The sequence below is a fragment of the Perca fluviatilis genome, chromosome 12 (assembly GCF_010015445.1).
Source record: "Perca fluviatilis chromosome 12, GENO_Pfluv_1.0, whole genome shotgun sequence".
Classification (NCBI taxonomy): domain Eukaryota; kingdom Metazoa; phylum Chordata; class Actinopteri; order Perciformes; family Percidae; genus Perca; species Perca fluviatilis.
Window position 1 is genome coordinate 32,308,154 of NC_053123.1, and position 17,513 is coordinate 32,325,666.

The window sequence follows — 17,513 nt, forward strand, 5'->3', positions numbered from 1 at the left end:
TGAGAAGGTGTGTCCAAACTTTTGGCCTGTACTGTAAGTGGGAGACCAGCGTGAATGATTAAAATGATGTGTGAAATACCACGCCAAAATTAGAGCCCTGAATATAGAAAAAAAATATATTTTGAATCGAACACACTTTAAAAAAAAACAATTAATCGAAAAATTCTATTTTTGCCCAGCCCTATTAAAGCCGTAAAACTTGAAAAATCTGTGTTTCCCACACATACTAATTTGTGGCGGTGCGCCACAGAATCAACACCGGCTGCCTGCCACATTGCATTTCATTATTCATTTTTTAAATGGTGTTAAAAGGAAATGAATAACTCTCCCTCCATTTCTCTCAGCCGCCAAAGCAAATTTTTTGTCCCACTAAAGCCATTTGAATGGTGTGATGTAGATGACTGCTGCGCTTGTGACAGGACGCGTGTTACTGATAGAACGAGCAGAGAGAGAGAGAGAGCCCTGTCTGCGTTCACACTCTCATCGTCTTCAAACTGTCTTGCTCTCTGTCGCTCACTCAGGCATATTAATCAAAATCAATTGAGAATTGACACAATGGTAAAAGATCGGAAGACCAAAGTTCATGTCAAGCATTCAGAGTTTTTTTTTTCCCGTTGAATTACCGCTGGGTGTGAATTGTGCTAAAAAAAAACGTTGCCTTATGTACTCTGAAAATTGTCCCGAATCAGCTGAAATAAAAACACTATCCAGTGATGAAATGTTTCCTGTGTTGACAAAAATCTTGTGCAATGTCCTAAACTCCCGGGATAATAAAACGCATGCCGTAGTCCGCCAATGACGTGTTCGATACTCAAATGACTCCTTTGAACTGATTACATTTAATGAATGGTTAAAACAACTGCTCTGTCCAACACTGAACTCACGAGACGTCTGAATTGGTGCATAACAAATTGGTAAAACTTTACAATATGGTTCCATTTATTAAACTCTAGTTAACTACATTAGTTAACATTAACTATTAATAAACTGCACTTCTACAGCATTTATTAATCTTTCTAAATGTTAATTTCACCATTTACTAGTAGCCTACATTATTTAAATAAAAAGTTGTACTTGTTAAAAGAACACTCCACATTTTTTGGAAATAGGCTCATTTTACTACTGCCCCAGAGTTGAACAGTTGAGTTTTACCGTTTTCGAAACCATTCATACAATCTAATGTGTTTTCTTCTTTGATTTCAGGGCTCCAACTAGGATTCTAGGCTTCCAAGGTCAGAGCATGCAAGAGGCCATAGATCTTTGACAAGTGGCAGGGGAAGTTTATTTTCCTTTCCGTTTTTAAATGTTCATGAAATGTTAAATATTAAAAAATGTTATTGTTGAATGTTTTATTTTATTTTAATATTGCCATAGTGTTATTTATTGCTCTTTAGAATGTGGTAATAATCTGTTATTTGCACGGCTTTAAAGTAGTTCAATTTCTTTGCCGTATTGTTTCAATTTGTATTATTGTTGCGTCATAGCAACCAGTCATGCTGAACTAGTGAATGAACTAGTAACAGTTTGCTCTATAACTTTACAAAACTTGTAATGAAATAGCCTCGTTTTGTAAAATTTTCTTCAGTCGTAAATTAAATTTAGCAACAGTAGAATAAGCAGGATAACAGACTTCACACCATTAGACTATCCAAAGTTAACACGCTCTGCTGGGCATTGTGGCTGCATTACAAACGTAGAAGCGCAGCGTTAACTTTGGATGGTATAATGGCATGTTGTCCAGTGTCCATTATCCCTTTATGTTGTACCTGTTTGTCATTCCTGTTCACTAAATGTTTTTAAATAAATAGCCTAACTGTTAACAATTTTCTTATTGTCTGCAGTTGATTGCAATGTTTTAGAATATGGGTGATTCTTTCAATGATGGCTAATTTTAAATCACAGTGATACAGTATTTAAATTGTACAGTGAGAAACTGAATTTACAGTGATTAACACTTATCTACTGTTTAGTACTGTATTGCATACAATACATAAAAAACAATGCTTAACTGTTTTTTTGTATGTAAATGCAATTGAAATCACAGTATTTATTTTTCTTCTACAGTAAAACAGTACTGTAAATACAACAAAAATCAGTGTTTGTTTTTTATTTTACAGTTAATACACAAAATACTGTAAATGGAAGTACAGTACCCTTACTGTAAAACATATTCACAGTAACTTACTGGCAACAATTAGCCAGTAAGTTACTGTAAATACAACTAAAATCACAGTATTTAATTGTTTTTGATTTCACAGTTTATACATAAAATACTGTAAATGGAAGTACAGTACCCTTACTGTAAAAAGTATTCACAGTAACTTACTGGCTAATTGTTGCCAGTAAGTTACTGTAAATTTTACAGTAAAATTTTTACAGTGTATGTACACCTACATGTAGGCCTAAGAGATTGCAATATAAGCCTGTATTACTATTAGGACTATAGCATATTTGTCAAGCATGTATAAATTAAATAAACTTCAGCTGGAGTCCGATTTATTACGCAACAATGTTGACCGCATCAGTGATCTCTTTCCATTCCGCATTCTTGCTACAGCCTTTAATACCAGTTTTCAGGCTGACAAATAGTACACACGTTAGTGCAAATGAACCTCAGATATCAGGGTTTCAGGCCTCAAAACTGTGAATATATTGGGGCGTGATATTTAAATGACGATCGTTTCCAGCTGCTGCATTTATCAATGTATGCCCATTCTTACGCTCTGATTGGTGTGATACGAACATTTCATGAATCCCACATGAAGCCTGAAGTAAGAGGATTTCTGCGCTGGTTTCTACGTTAGTTTGATAAATGAGGGCCAATGTCACTGAGCACTGTACTGTGGATTCTTCAAGACAAGAGATAAGTTCAAGAATGGGAACATTTGCATTATTTAGGGACACCTGTGTTTTTAGTAACACCTGTCTGTAGCCTCATTTGATCCTACAGTGTTGTTACACTGTACTTGCTTTTGAACCATTACAAAAAATAATGCAAAATGATTATCTTAAAATAAAAGATATAGTGTCTCTTGCATCACATACATTATGAACAAGTATCTAAGTGGTCTTCAAGAGGATTCTATTTTTCTGTCTCTCATTTGGACTCGGTCTTGACTAGTCCTGGTCTTTGACTTGACAAAGGTTGACTTGACTACACCACTATTCACCTTGTCATCTCAACTTCTGTACTCAATTACTATCCTGCAAAATACAAGTCAACAGCTCCATTTTCTGACAAGTCAGCAGAGCATTTCATGAATAACTGTGGCAGTTTAAGTGTGCAGATAATGTAGCTCTACACTGAACAATAATTGTTGCATGACACAGGCTGCTATACTAAGGGTGTTCTTTGCTGGCATGTGTCATCCAAGTGGAGCGAAAAGTGGACCACCAAAAAATGGATGCAGGCTTTAACACCTGTCTCATTTAGTTTGGTTGAATCACACTAGGGTTGGTTTTCCCCCTCTGTGTGGTTCTTTTGGGCAGGTTTGAATGCAGAAATCCCACTCAGATGCCCAGGAGTATGAAGGCTAATAACACACCTAGTTTAGTTTTTGTTCTGGAGTTTTTAACATTTCATTATTGTCTCTTGTCATTTCACATCAGTGTGAAAATTCGATAAAAAGACACAATATTACATTATGAATATGTCTGTTTATTATCATGTCACTTTACAACAAATCACTATGCTATGTAAAATTATAATAATGATTGTGATTTTTTTTTTTATGAAACTGATAAAATTAAAAAATTATTTTTTTTTTTTTTTTTTTTTTTTTTTTTTTTTTTTTTTTTTTTTTTTTTTTTTTTTTATAAATTTTATTTTTTTTTTTTTTTTTTTTTTTTTTTTTTTTTTTTTTTTTTATGAAAAAATTGTTTACTAGGAAAAAAAAAAGTCTCTTCATGAGTGTCATACATGTGTGAAAAAACTTGAATTAAACTGGGTGATTAACTAGAAACAGTAAATGGTGCTAATGTCTCTTTCTTTAAATGCAGGAGCATCAGAGAGAACAGCAGGAACATATTCATAAATTTATGCTTAGACCAAGTCTGATCTCAGTCCCTCCCCAGTCTCTTTACAGCATGTTGGCCTCGCAGGAGCCAGGCTGCAGTATCTGAAGAGTTACTATGAGTTTAACTGCTTTTCTAAACCAGGGGTAAAAAAAGGCATAGATCACAGGGTTTAGACAAGAGTTAGAATAGAACACAAAGAGAACATAGAATGCAGCTGAAGCATTGACCAAGTTGTCACCTGCAAGAGAGACAGAGTAATATGGGCAGAAACATATTAGAAAAACAAGTACAAGAACACCAAGGGTCCTGGCTGCTTTCAGCTCTGATTTCTTTGCCTTTGGAGTCACTGAATGCTGGAGTGTGACAGCTGTAATGTGAGAGCGCATGGCACGAGCCTGAGACACAGCCACGGCAAATATTCTCAGATACAGAGCTATGATGAGAATAACTGGAACAATAAAGCACAAAACAAGATCCATTACTCCTGTGAAATATTCAATGACCAACACACATTCTCCGTAGCAGGAATTATACCTCCCCATTTGAGTCAGGTCATCCTTCAGATAGAGAAAGCTGTAGGAAAGAGAACAGAGCCAACACAGACAAACACAGAATTTAACTCTGTTCACAGTGATTCTGGTGGTGTAATGCAGAGGGTCACAAATAGCCAAATAACGGTCAACTGATATGAGCACTATGTCACCTATTGAGGATGCAAGAATGATGGCTGTAACATACTTATACAGGGTACATACAATGTCACCAAGAAACCAGCAGGATGTTTTTCGGAGGATTTCTCCAGGCATCAGCACGAGGCCCACTAGAAAGTCAGAGACAGCCAGAGAGAGGAGGAGGATGTTGGTGGGTGTGTGGAGCTGCCTGGACGGAAAGAGAAAAGCACCATTAAACCAACGATTCCTCATATCTAAATGACAAACAAACATTTGATGTTAGTTCTTTCTTAAACAATGGAAACAATCATTCCAAAAACACTGATGAGTTTTTTTCTGATTTGTCATAGAAACAGGCCTTATTCTGAGCAGTCAGTCTGATTATCACAGTATGAGAAGAACAGTTGTTACATTATAATAACATCATCAATAGCTCCCCCAAGCATCCCACTAAGCCATGACCTTGAGACATTAACCAGCATGCACAATACCAGGACCCTGAAACTGACACAAAGGTTCATATAACTTCAATTGTTGAGACAATAATCTTAACCTAAAGTGGGAGACTGAGATGATGACGAGCAGGTTGAGAGCTACAGTGAGCAGAGAGATGGAGTAGAGAAAAATGTGAATGAGCATCACTTCAAACCAAGGAGGTGTCAGCTTCCTGCAGGAGGTGTTGAAGAGTTGTGGAAAGCAGAGCTCTGCTCCGTCCTGTGTCTCCGTCATCAGTGGGAGGATGAGAGATCTCAGCTCTCTGCTTCCAACTCTGTCATACATCTGATTTATCTCTTTCTACCCTTGTCTCCACCCCTCCCTTTCTCCCTCTCAGTCTCTGTTGGACACTGATGTCCTTTTCTTGCTCTACACATCACAACGTCATTTCAATAGTAATTTTTCTTCTCAATCCTCCGGTGTTCTCCCTTTCTGTCAATCTTCTGTCACCCCCAGATTCCATACTTTCAGATCTAGACCCAGCTGAACACATGCAACAGCATGGCCTGGAACAGGTATAAGCACTGTAATCCTTAGATAATTGGGCGGCAGGTCAGTGATTCAGTTTGTTTCAAGCTTACCAAACCCTTAAGTCTTCAGCAGCTTCCTAATAATAGCCCCATGCGTTGTCTTTAATGGCGTCAGGTTCATATCATATCTCCAGAGCACCATAAAACATGCTCATGAGAAAATTACATAATTTCAACAATGCAGAGTTGTACAGGCAGCTGCAAGTTTGAAAGAAAACATAGGGAGAGGGAAAGAATGGCACCTTTGCATGTAAAACCAAGCATCACGCACACACAGCAGCCACCATGTGCCCGTGGCAATCTGCTTTGCGTGTGCTTGAGGGCAGACACGCTCTCGCAGGTAAACTCTCCGCTCAAAGTTATTTCTGCTCGCTCAAATGAAACTGACTTTTGACATTGTGGAGGGGGAAGGGGATACCAAGGGAGGCACTGGCCCTTACGATAATAAATAGCTGGAATACATACAAGTTATACAGAGTTTGGCCAACAAGTGTCATTCTTCAGGTGAACGCTCTGCTCCAGAACCTGGCTCTCTTTAGCCTGTTCCAGTCTCCTCTAAATGTTCAGAACTCTGCTCAGGGACCTCCAGTGCTTCCATGGGCCCTCTAGCACCTCTCAAGCATGTTGACAGCTAGCCCCCTGCTAGATTTCCTGTCAAATTATACTTATGCTTCAATCCCAGCAATCAGCAAGTCTCGGGCCTTCCCACCTCCCATCTATCCTCTCCATGGCAGTCTGATTGAATTTGGATGGTGCAGTCTTTTTGTTAAGCACTAAAAAATCTACTCGAGTCTCTATTCTCTGGACTCGAGTCCTGAGTCGGACTCGAGTCCAGAGAATAGAGACTCGAGTAGATTTTTTTAGACTCTATTTTCTGGACTCGAGACTCGACTCAGACTCAACAGTTGGTGACTCGACTACAGCACTGTATACTTTGTGTCCTTATTTAATGCTTTGCTCAGTTGGCCCCTTCCGTACAGTCAGGTGCAATCCGGCAGCACTACAACCCTCTTTACCTGCTAAATCCTCCACTTTATTCACCAGCTGGTCTCTAACTGTCTATTTGCTGCTGAGCTGCACCAAACTCTTTGGTACAGTGGGTTTTAGAGTCCTGAAATGGACTCTGATGAGAGGTGAGCATCTGTCATTGTAAGGCATATTGGTGGTGGAAAAGCGTGGTCTCCCCCCCCAAAGCGCTTTGAGTGTCTAGGATAAAGCGCTATATATGTTATATATGGAATTATTATTATTATTATTATTATTATTATTATTATTAGAGCGGTGAGAGTGAACAAAAATAGTAAAGGTTTAGGCCTTGAAACGAAAATACCAGTGAGTTAAAAACTCTGTAGAGCTGAGAGGAGCTGCACAGTCGGGGGATAATTCTCTGTGGATTTGTGACTGGCAGCAACCCCTCTCACATTACACATGCTAATTGAATCCCTTTTTGTGTTTAAATCCAAAAAATTCCACTTGATTAAATTATTGCATTCTCAGACACAATATCAACTGAAAAAACAGTCCTGTTCAGTAATGATTACATCATATGTTAATGAGTTCATGCTGATGCTTGTTTGTCTTCACACCTCTGGTGGCAGTGACACCTCATTGGTCGAGATGTCATCATCTGACTAACCCATGCAGGTGTGAACAAACTTCCTGTCCAGAGGGGTTCAACACACCACCTTTAGGAGCCACTAATGGGCTGCAAAACATTGTTCATAGAGAGGCAAATCAAATCTCACGGGACCTGTTGGGAACTGTTTGTGTGTCTGACGATGCCCACTATACACAACAGAGTAAATGATCATTGACCCATCAAACACTGATCTATGGAGAATTGAGTTTTGGCACTTCAGTTTCAGCTCTGCTCATTAAGACACCATGCTGTAACATTCATACAAACTTTGCCTTATTAACTTGCTAAAGACTACTTTGTTTTAATGCAGTTTTTCTTTTTAATACCATATGGTAGTAAGCAGGGCCTGAAGTTAACTTTTTTGGCCAGCAGCCTCGCAGGCTTATTAACAGCCATTAAGTTAAAAAGCCTAATTAAGTTGAAACACAGGGAAAGTACAAGTATCGTTCTTAAACTTAGAGAATACACAAGAATACACATTTGAATGCTGTCAAGTTATTAACGATTATGCACAATCAAGTTATATACATAATTCTTTCAGGAGAACCCGGGCTATCAGGATATGCATTCTGCAGAGATGCCACATAAATGTATAAATTGTTATATGACTATAGAGACAAAAGAAAAGACTAAACAGAAATGTATTGAAATCACATGGAGAGCAATAATGACTTCCTTTTGGCTTTTTAAAAGTGTTCTTCTAGGTGTTGGCAATCAGGAAAACAAGAATAAATACTGGATCTAACAAAAATATAAAACTACTTAGCTTTTTTCCCAGAAAATTCCATACACTTTTATCCAAAAATGTTAGATGTGTCAGCTCCAGAGCATTATCTGTCTGCTATTTGACATCAGTAGGCCAAACTACACTCATTTCAACCTCCAGGCTTCATTCTGGCATTTCTTTCTCTCCTCAGCCTTCCAATATACACACACACACACAGACCTGGTAAATAAGACCCTCCTGTAAGGTCTCTCTAATGGTTGAGTAAACTAGATCCCCAAAATGACTTGCTGTCATTGGTTGATCCAGCTGTCCGTCAAAGTGCCCTTATCAAAGATGGCATCCGACTAATCTTTCTGGCCGGATCAGCCTGGTCTCATAGAATTCCGTGAAATGATAACGAACTGTTAACACCGCATTATGTGGTGGTGGTGAGTGCCGTGACTGTTTATACTCGTGCGTGGTGGTCGCGACACTAGTTGCAGTCTTTGCATTTTAATGTTTGCACTTGTTGCATTTACAGTTAAAGCAAAAACACTGATGAAAGTCCATGTGAATGTCAGCAAAGTTTTATCGGCTAGGGTTTCTATCCATTAATGTTCTCACTTCCACGGGGCTCAAGCACTGAGGCTAGCGTTTTGTCTCTGTGTGCTGTTTTCCTATTGTGTGCTTGTTTCTTGTCTGATGCCTTCCCTCCGGTTTTCTCAAACGTGCCAATGAGTACTGCTGTATCATTGTTTGGGACAGAATGGACTTAAATCAGTGGTCGTTGAATTAGGTGATTTCTTTCACTTTAAAAACTTATTTTTTAAACTTTAATTTTAACTATTGTAAGATTCATATTTTGTCGCTTTGGACACAAGTGTCTGCTAAATACTATAACCATAACCATAACCCTTCCCAAAAGCTACAATAAAGCTGAGAGTAGTATATGCCCTGGAAAAGAGCACCAATACAAGAGAAGCTAATTAAGCAATTCAAGGAACACTGATGCTTGTATCATCACTGATTTTATAGATCACATAGGCTTTTCAGCTAGCCAACAGGCTAACCGCTAGCATTTTCAATGTAATCTTAAAACGGATAGGTTACCTGACAGCCACTAACTTTAATGTTACAGTCAAACTGCTTGTTATCGTTATGACGTGACACAAACACACACACACACACACACACACACACACACACACACACACACACACACACACACACACACACACACACACACACACACACACACACACAGCCTCCCTCCCTTCCTGAGAGTCCCTGTTAATTTCCCTACTCCTTACCACGTCGTCATCTACTCTCTCTTCCATCTTTTCCTCACTCGCTCCCATGTCCGGTCATGGTCACTCACCTACTCCTCGGCTTCTTCCCTGTCATGATGCTGTTTCTGCTTCTCTGTATAGCCAGCCACCTCTCCTCCTTCCTCTACTTCAGGTAATGCTGATGTTGAAACAGCTACTACAGCCCCAAACATGTCATAAATTTTGGCACATTTTGAGGAATCCGCCTGTAGATTCTTAATCATTTTCTCCTGTAATTTCTCTGCACCTCCCTTGCACTTTAGTGGTCGTTTGTCCATTTTAACGTGAATGCTAAACTTCCAGCATAACTATTACAGCTCGTGTCTCAGGGCCGGGAGGCGTGGCCATAGTGGGATTCGAAAATTTGCGGCCCGGAGTGGGGGTTCCTGGATTTGATTGGGTCAGGCCAGTGCCAATAAAGAAAATTAACCAATGGGCTGCTTTTTATGGGCCGGCCCGGCCAAAAAATAAAAAAGGCCTATTTATATCAGCGATTCAGCCCAAAAGTGCGTTGGCCCACCGGGAAAATGCCCGTTATGCCAGATGGCCAGTCAAGCCCTGGATTCTACCGACACTTTCTATGATGCTTGTGATCAGAATTGTTTTGAGAATTCATCAAATGATTTAGAAGATAAATTCCTTCCTTTATTTTAACATTTCCTCATTTGATGATTTGGATTCTGAAAACTGGGTGCCATGTGATATGCCTGGTGTGATAGTGACTGTGATTTGCATGATAATGATGATGATTCATGTGGATTTGCAGAGTGGGCTGGAGAATTCAACATACCACAAACAGTGTTGTCTGCACTTCTTAAAATCCTAAGGAGGAAGGGCCTTGATATCCCAATGGATGCCAGAACTCGTATGTCCATTGACAGATCTTGCAATGTGACGAAAATGGCTGGGGGGGGTCCTACTACCACTTTGGAATCGAAAATGCTCTCATAGCTGAACTAACATCTTTAGGACATTTAGCAAATGTGACTGATACTCTCACACTTCAAATTAACATTGATGTATTGCCCTTATTCCGTAGCTCCAGTATGAGTCTGTGGCCTATTCTGGGTAGGATTAAGGAAATTCCAGGGTGTAGTGTGTTTGTAATTGGACTGTACTCAGGTGTGTCCAAACCCACAAAAACGTGCAAGAATATGAAAGCCATTTCTCAGAGTGGTATTGTGTACAATGGTGTCCATTTCAGGGTAGCATTACCCGATGCTTTTATTTGTGATGCACCTGCTCATGCCTTTATTAAAGGGAAATTACACCGCTGGAAAGCTGAATATATCTTTAAATTGGGTCACTAATGTAGTAGAAATGTGAAAAGAAAATTGAAATCGCTGCCTTCTAGGCCGAGATAAGCCAGAAAATGTGTTTTTGGCTCATATGGATGAAAGACACCAAATCCCAGAGTGCACTTGCTTTGCTGCTGTATGAGGCCACTCCCAAGCCACGCCTACCCTTTACAGACAGACAGTGAGACGATCAACTCAACAAGTGTGTTTTATTGTCATTTCAACCATATACACGAAAAAACGTTTCACCGTGGCTCAAGTGGTGTTACACATTTTTTTTGGCCACAGCTGATACATTATCCGGACTTCTTTCAGCGGCTTGATTGATAGCTCCAGAGTGAACAGAACTGTGTCCATGGCAACGCTCTGCTATGCATGGCAACGGTGTCAAGAAATAACAGACCGCATTCTACATTAGAATTCAACCAAGCCATGTAATAAAAGAAGGCTAACACATAGCTACTAGCATTAGCTCTTGGTGGGCTGTGGTATAAACATCGAGTATAAACACAGCCGTACATTTGCGTGGGATGTAGCTAGAATTGTCGGCATTTTACAGTCACAAACTCCACCAGCAGTTAGTTAGTTGGATACCAATCACCCCATTTCTGCAACAGGCAGTCCGTGTTAACACAGTCCACCTCCACTAGTAGTCTTACCCGGTGACCGAGCAGCAGGCTGGATCGTCCACAGCAATATTTCCACAACAACAAAAAAACAGCACAGCAGTCTCTGAACTCATGTTGGGAGTTTCGTTGAAGTTGGATGTAGTCCAGTTTGTTTAATGAGCGGACACTTGGAAGCAGGATTGGTGAACAGATGGCTGGCTAGCGTTAGCTTTCCACCGGCACACTCGTTCAATGCTCCCCGCTGATGAGGTCTCTTTACCGGCCACAGGAATCGAGCACCACCGCTGGTCTCCGTGCAGGCAAAGCTTGCGTAGTGTGTCGTATTGCGTCAGTAATAAAGTGTCCTGCATATTCTCCGATGTGTTCCAATGTATCCCGGTGGTACACATGTGTGGTAGTTTGAATGCACGTAATTGTTGTTCTAAAATTTCCGTCGGGATGAACAGTTTCTGCTCCTGCTGAGAAGCTAAGCGAGGATTCAAGATGGCTGACACTCATTTTTTCCTCGGCCGTCGCGAAAAAGCCGCCAGTCCAACCCCCTTTGGGCTATGCGGAAGTGGCTCCTAAAACAGGCTGTAGTATTTTGCCTCTGGGCAAAAAAGCCTCAGATGACGCAAAAATCGTCATTTTGCGTCATCTGAGGCTTTTTTCCAGACCCACAATACAGAGATCTCCCCTCTGAGGGGGACATGAGGGAGGGAAGCACGGTCATTCAAAAATACTACCAGGTTTCTACTGATACAAAGCTTAATGCTAATCGGTGAAGTTTCCCTTTAAATGCTGCAAAGGCCATATGGGCTATTATGGGTGTGAGAGGTGCACTCAAAAAGGACAGTACATGAATGGGAAGGTGGTTTATCCTGAAATATCAGGCAAGGCTATCAACTGCACCAACTGTCAGCCTCCCCCCTAAATGATCTGGGTATAGGTTTAGTTCCCAGTTTTGTGTTAGATTATATGCACCTTGTGTGCTCGGGGGCAATGCGTGAGTTAATATTTCTTTCAGTGGCTTGCCCACATGGGGCCATCATGGAACCCCGGACAAAATTAACTGGGCTTCCCAGATGGGTCCCACTCACCAGCCCATATCCAACCCATATGGGCCCCAAATGTGTGTGTTGATAGGGAAATGACAGAAAAAACAGGCCTTCACCTAAACCAATTAGTGGCAAACGGAGACCTCTAGTGGCAGCAAGGGTTGTTGAGAAATTAAATCATCACCAGCTAAAACGTTTTCGTCCCTCCTTTAACGTAGTAAAAGTAAACAGAAATCGCTCAACTAACTGAAATGTGAGAACACAAATTTAATAAGTATCTCTTGGGATGTGGGTAAACGTTTTCCACTAACTCATCTTTCACACACATTGCAATGCCGTAGTCCAAGACTGGACTAGAGTCTGGACTCCAGACATTTTCCTACTGCTTCAGATTTGTCTTGGACTCGTTGGTAATTGCACTCAGAGTTTTCTCGGACTTGGCCATTGGTCTCGCCAGATATTGTAGTTGGTCTCGACCGAGTCCTGCATTACATATTTTTTTCTAAAGTAACAAAACCATTGAATCACGCTCAGAAAACAGACATTATTTTAATTCAAAATCCATCTAGAACAGGCGTTGACATTGGTCACCTGGTTTACGCCTGGCTGCATCATATGAGGAGGCATCATTAATTTTCATTTAGGCCACAGACACACATGTTGCTGAGCACTTTGTGGTATGGATTATTCAGGACAAGTAATAAGTTCAAGAATGGGAACATATCTTTTATTTCAGTGGCACCTGTGTTGCTTGTTAATAAAGTTAATAATATGGCCTAATTTGATCCTAGAGGGCTTTTTGAAAATAATAATGCAAAATTATCCATCTGCATTGAGGCCAATGCAAGCCTTTAACCCAAACAATTCTAGTGCCTTATTTACTTCTGTTGAAAAGTGAAGCTACATAGTTACGTTATGACCAGTTTTTTAACTGACTCAGTTTGTGCAAGTATCTGTCATTGTCACACACATGCTCTACATACACTCATATAATAAGTTATTATGCGTGTGTATGTAATTTGTTATTATATTATTTGTTTGGTTTAATGTCCAGGCAAGAAATACTCGATCATATCATCTGAATCCTCAGGTGCTGGTCAACACATGCCTAAAAGTTATATTAACAGTCATCTCATAGGTATCAGATGATCCTATGTTCACCTCTGCTAATCAAAGTACTTTTTCATCATCTCTTTGTCCTAACCCTAGTTTCTCCCTCTGGCCCTAATTAATCCCTCAATTCCTGACCTTAACCCCAGACACAACCTTTCTGGATGATGTCACATTACGTGCCAGCAAAGCTTGTACCACTGTTGTTTTTTTTAATCTTTTAACAAATTTTTATTGGTTTTCAACAGAAACACAAGTTATGCATTTTGCCATCATGTCAGTAACAGAGATAGATAAAATAAAAAAATAAAAAATGAATATATATATATATATATATACATACACACATACACATATATACATACATATATGTACATACACACATACGCACACACATACACATACATACATACATCCATATTGCCATCCCTCTATTCTTAGCAGGAAAATGTCCCAGTCTACTGCCCTCCTTTCATCTTCACAGTACATACTAGAGCCCCCCTCCATATTCGGGTGTAGCTATAGTCACAACAGCGCCATAATCTGCAAAAGTAAGCAGAGATACATCAAGCCCCTCATCACTAGCCAAGTCAAATCCTCAGGTAGGTAGTTAAGCAGAGGAGCCCACATTTCATTGAAAGACCGCGTTTTACCCTTTGCGCAACTGCACTAAGTCTTTCATGAGGGAGGACCCTGAATGTTTTCCTATACCATAATGTAACAGTAGGTGGTTTATCATTGATCCAATTAATTAAAATACATTTTCTAGCCAATAATAGCAATTTGTCGCATAGTTTGAACTTTAAATGGGTTAGAGTCACCACCCTTGAGAAGAGGCCAAGAATGAAAAGGCCTGGGTCCCTCTTAACTCTTGCATGAAAGATGCCAGTAAGTTCCTGTGAAATTGTACCCCAAAATCTTTTTATCAATTTACATTGCCATGCCACATATCAAAAATATTGGGATGGAGACCTGGGGGGAAATCCAGGTTCCTCGTAATAGGGGTTAAGAATGAGGCATAACTTCTAAGTATTTACAGATTTTCTGCCACACTCTAATTGTGTTGTATATAATCGGGTTATTCTTGATATCCTGTGTAGCTTTTTCTGATCACTCATGACCAAGCTCCATAGCGAGGATGGCAGAGAGGACCATGAATCTAGACAGGGCTTGGACTCAAAATGAGCATCTAACCATTTCCACAGGAAGCAAGCGTGGCATGCCCAGTTGTAAAGAAATATTTTCGGCAGGCCCAAGACTCCCCTGTTGGAGGGCAGCTGTAGTGTTTTCATTTTCTCCCTGGGTCTCTTGCCATGCCATATGAATCTAGAGAATTCTCTCTCTATATTATGAGCAACCTTCTTGGAGATTCTTAAGGGTAGCATTTGTAGGGAATATAATAACCTGGGGAATACATTCATTTTGATTAAGCTAATGCGCCCCATAAGAGATAGGGGGAGATTGTGCCATCTAGTTAAGTCCTTTATTTTAGTTGCTATGGGAGAGAAGTTAAGCTTCCATAGCTCTGTCAAGTTTGGTGAATTTTTTATCCCAAGGTAAGTGAAGCCTGTGGGAGACAGTTTGAAGGGACAGTTGGTAGATAGAGATGGATCAGCCAGACCAATCAATGGCATGGCCTCCAATTTGCCGTAGTTGATCTTGTAGCCCGTGAAGGAGCTGAACTCCTGAATAATAGAGAGAATAGTTGGTATTGATATGTCAGGTTTCGTCAGAAACAGCAGGATGTCATCGGCATAAAGTGCTATTTTATGAACTGTTCCTCCCACTGTCATCCCATGCACGTCTTTGTGTTGCCTAATTACCTCGGCCAGGGGCTCAAGTGCCAGCGCAAAGAGCAGCGGAGACAGGGGGCAGCCCTGTCTCGTCCCCCTACATTGCGGGATAGGCGATGACTGTGTGCCATTGGTTACCACGCAGGCCTGTGGAGAATTGTAGTGTATCCTAATCCATTTGAGAAATTCTGCTCCCAGCCCAAACCTCTCCGGTGCATCAAACAAGTATTCCCACTCTACCCTATCGAAAACCTTTTCGGCGTCTAAAGATACAGCAAGTCCTCTATAATTTGTCTGACTTCAGTACTGTATCACATTTAATAGTCTCCTTACATTTGTGAGGGAGAGCCTGTTCTGTATAAATCCAGTCTGGTCTGGATTTATTAAAGACGGCAGGAGCTTTTCCAGTCTTGTTGCGAGCAGTTTCGATAATTCAATTCAATTCAATTCAATTTTATTTATAGTATCAAATCATAACACAGGTTATCTCGAGACACTTTACAGATAGAGTAGGTCTAGACCACACTCTATAATTTACAAAGCCCAAACAATTACAATAAGTCCCTCAAGAGCAAGCAGTGCGACAGTGGCGAGGAAAAACTCCCTCTTGGGAAGAAACCTCGGATAGACCCAGGCTCTTGGTAGGCGGTGTCTGACGGGCCGGTTGGGGATGTGATGAACAGTGGCGATAATAGTCACATTAATAATGGAACAGTGACTTCAAATGGTAGTCGTAGTAGTTCATGTCATATCAGGGCGCTGCAGGGCGTTACAGGATGTAGTGTGGCCCAGCAGAGCATGGATGGACATAGCGGGAAGTTGCAGGGTTCAGCAGGAAGCAGCAGGGTTCAGCAAGGAAGCAGCAGGGTTCAGCAGGACGCAGCATGACATTGCAGAGCACCGCTGAGCCAAGCCGGGAGTGCAGCAGGACCACAGCGACAGCTGGAACCAAGATCTTGGTGCCAACGTTCTCCAAGGAAATACGCTGGGGGAAAAAAAAAAAAACATAAGGACTCCGGGGAGTAAACTCCCCAGAAGCTAGGATTAATACCAAGCATTTCTGGGACGGGATAAACACAAATAGTAATAGTAATAGAAATAGTAATAGAAAGGGAGAGGAGAGAGCAGCTCAGTGTGTCAACGGAAGGAAGTCCCCCGGCAGTCTAAAACTATAACAGCGTAACTATAACAGCATAACTAAGAGAGACAGGTCATAAGGAGAGGTAGCTTTTTCGGGCTTTGAACTCTCCCCTGCCGGATCTGGCTTTGCTGGCCTGCCTCCCTCTACTTTGTTATATATTATTAATCTAACAATTATGAAGAGAAGCAGGTGGGCCAGTTAGGTGGACACTGCAACTCCTCACTCCCTAACTATAAGCTTTATCAAATAGAAGAGTTTTAAGTTCATTCTTGAAAGCGATTACAGTTTCTGCCCCCCGAACCCAGATCGGGAGCTGGTTCCATAGGAGAGGAGCCTGATAACTGAAGGCTCTGGCTCCCATTCTACTTTTAGAGACTCTAGGTACCACGACTAACTCTAACGCATTCTGGGAGCGCAGTGCTCTAGTGGGACAATAAGGTATTAGGAGCACTTCTAGATATGATGGTGCTAGACCATTTAGAGCTTTGTAGGTCAAGAGAAGGATTTTATATTCAATCCTGGATTCAACAGGAAGCCAATGCAGAGAAGCTAATACTGGTGAAATATGATCTCTTTTCTTAGTTCTTGTGAGAACACGTGCTGCAGCATTTTGGATCAGCTGGAGAGTCTTTAGGGACTTATTTGAGTAACCTGACAGTAGGGAATTACAGTAGTCCAGCCTGAATGTAACAAATGCATGGACTAGTTTTTCAGAGACAGGATATTCCTAATTTTGGCAATGTTACGAAGATGAAAAAAGGCTGTTCTTGAGGTTTGTTTTAGATGGGCGTTAAAGGATATATCCTGATCAAAAATAACCCCTAGATTTCTGACAGTAGTGCTGGAGGCCAGGGCAATACCATCCAGAGTAGCTATGTCTTTAGATAATGAGGTTCTGAGGTGTTTATGGCCCAGGACAATAACTTCAGTTTTGTTAGAGTTTAACATCAGAAAATTATAGGTCATCCAGGATTTTATATCTTTAATGCACGCTTGAAGTATAATTGGGTGTCATCCGCATAACAGTGAAAGTTAATTCAGTGTTTCCTAATAATATTGCCTAGAGGAAGCATATATAAGGAGAATAGAATTGGTCCAAGCACTGAGCCTTGAGGAACG

The 17,513-nt window shown here is 40.7% G+C and overlaps 1 protein-coding gene across 1 annotated transcript; it reads right to left on the minus strand.

Moving 5' to 3' along the window:
- Nucleotides 1–4,079: 4,079 nt before the first annotated feature.
- On the minus strand, nucleotides 4,080–5,417 carry LOC120569390 (trace amine-associated receptor 13c-like). The gene is made up of 2 exons (XM_039817264.1): nucleotides 5,242–5,417; nucleotides 4,080–4,896 (listed from the first exon to the last, which is right to left on the minus strand). Exons 1-2 carry the CDS (start codon nucleotides 5,415–5,417, stop codon nucleotides 4,080–4,082), a joined length of 993 nt encoding a protein of 330 aa, XP_039673198.1.
- Between the last annotated feature and the right edge of the window lie 12,096 nt (nucleotides 5,418–17,513).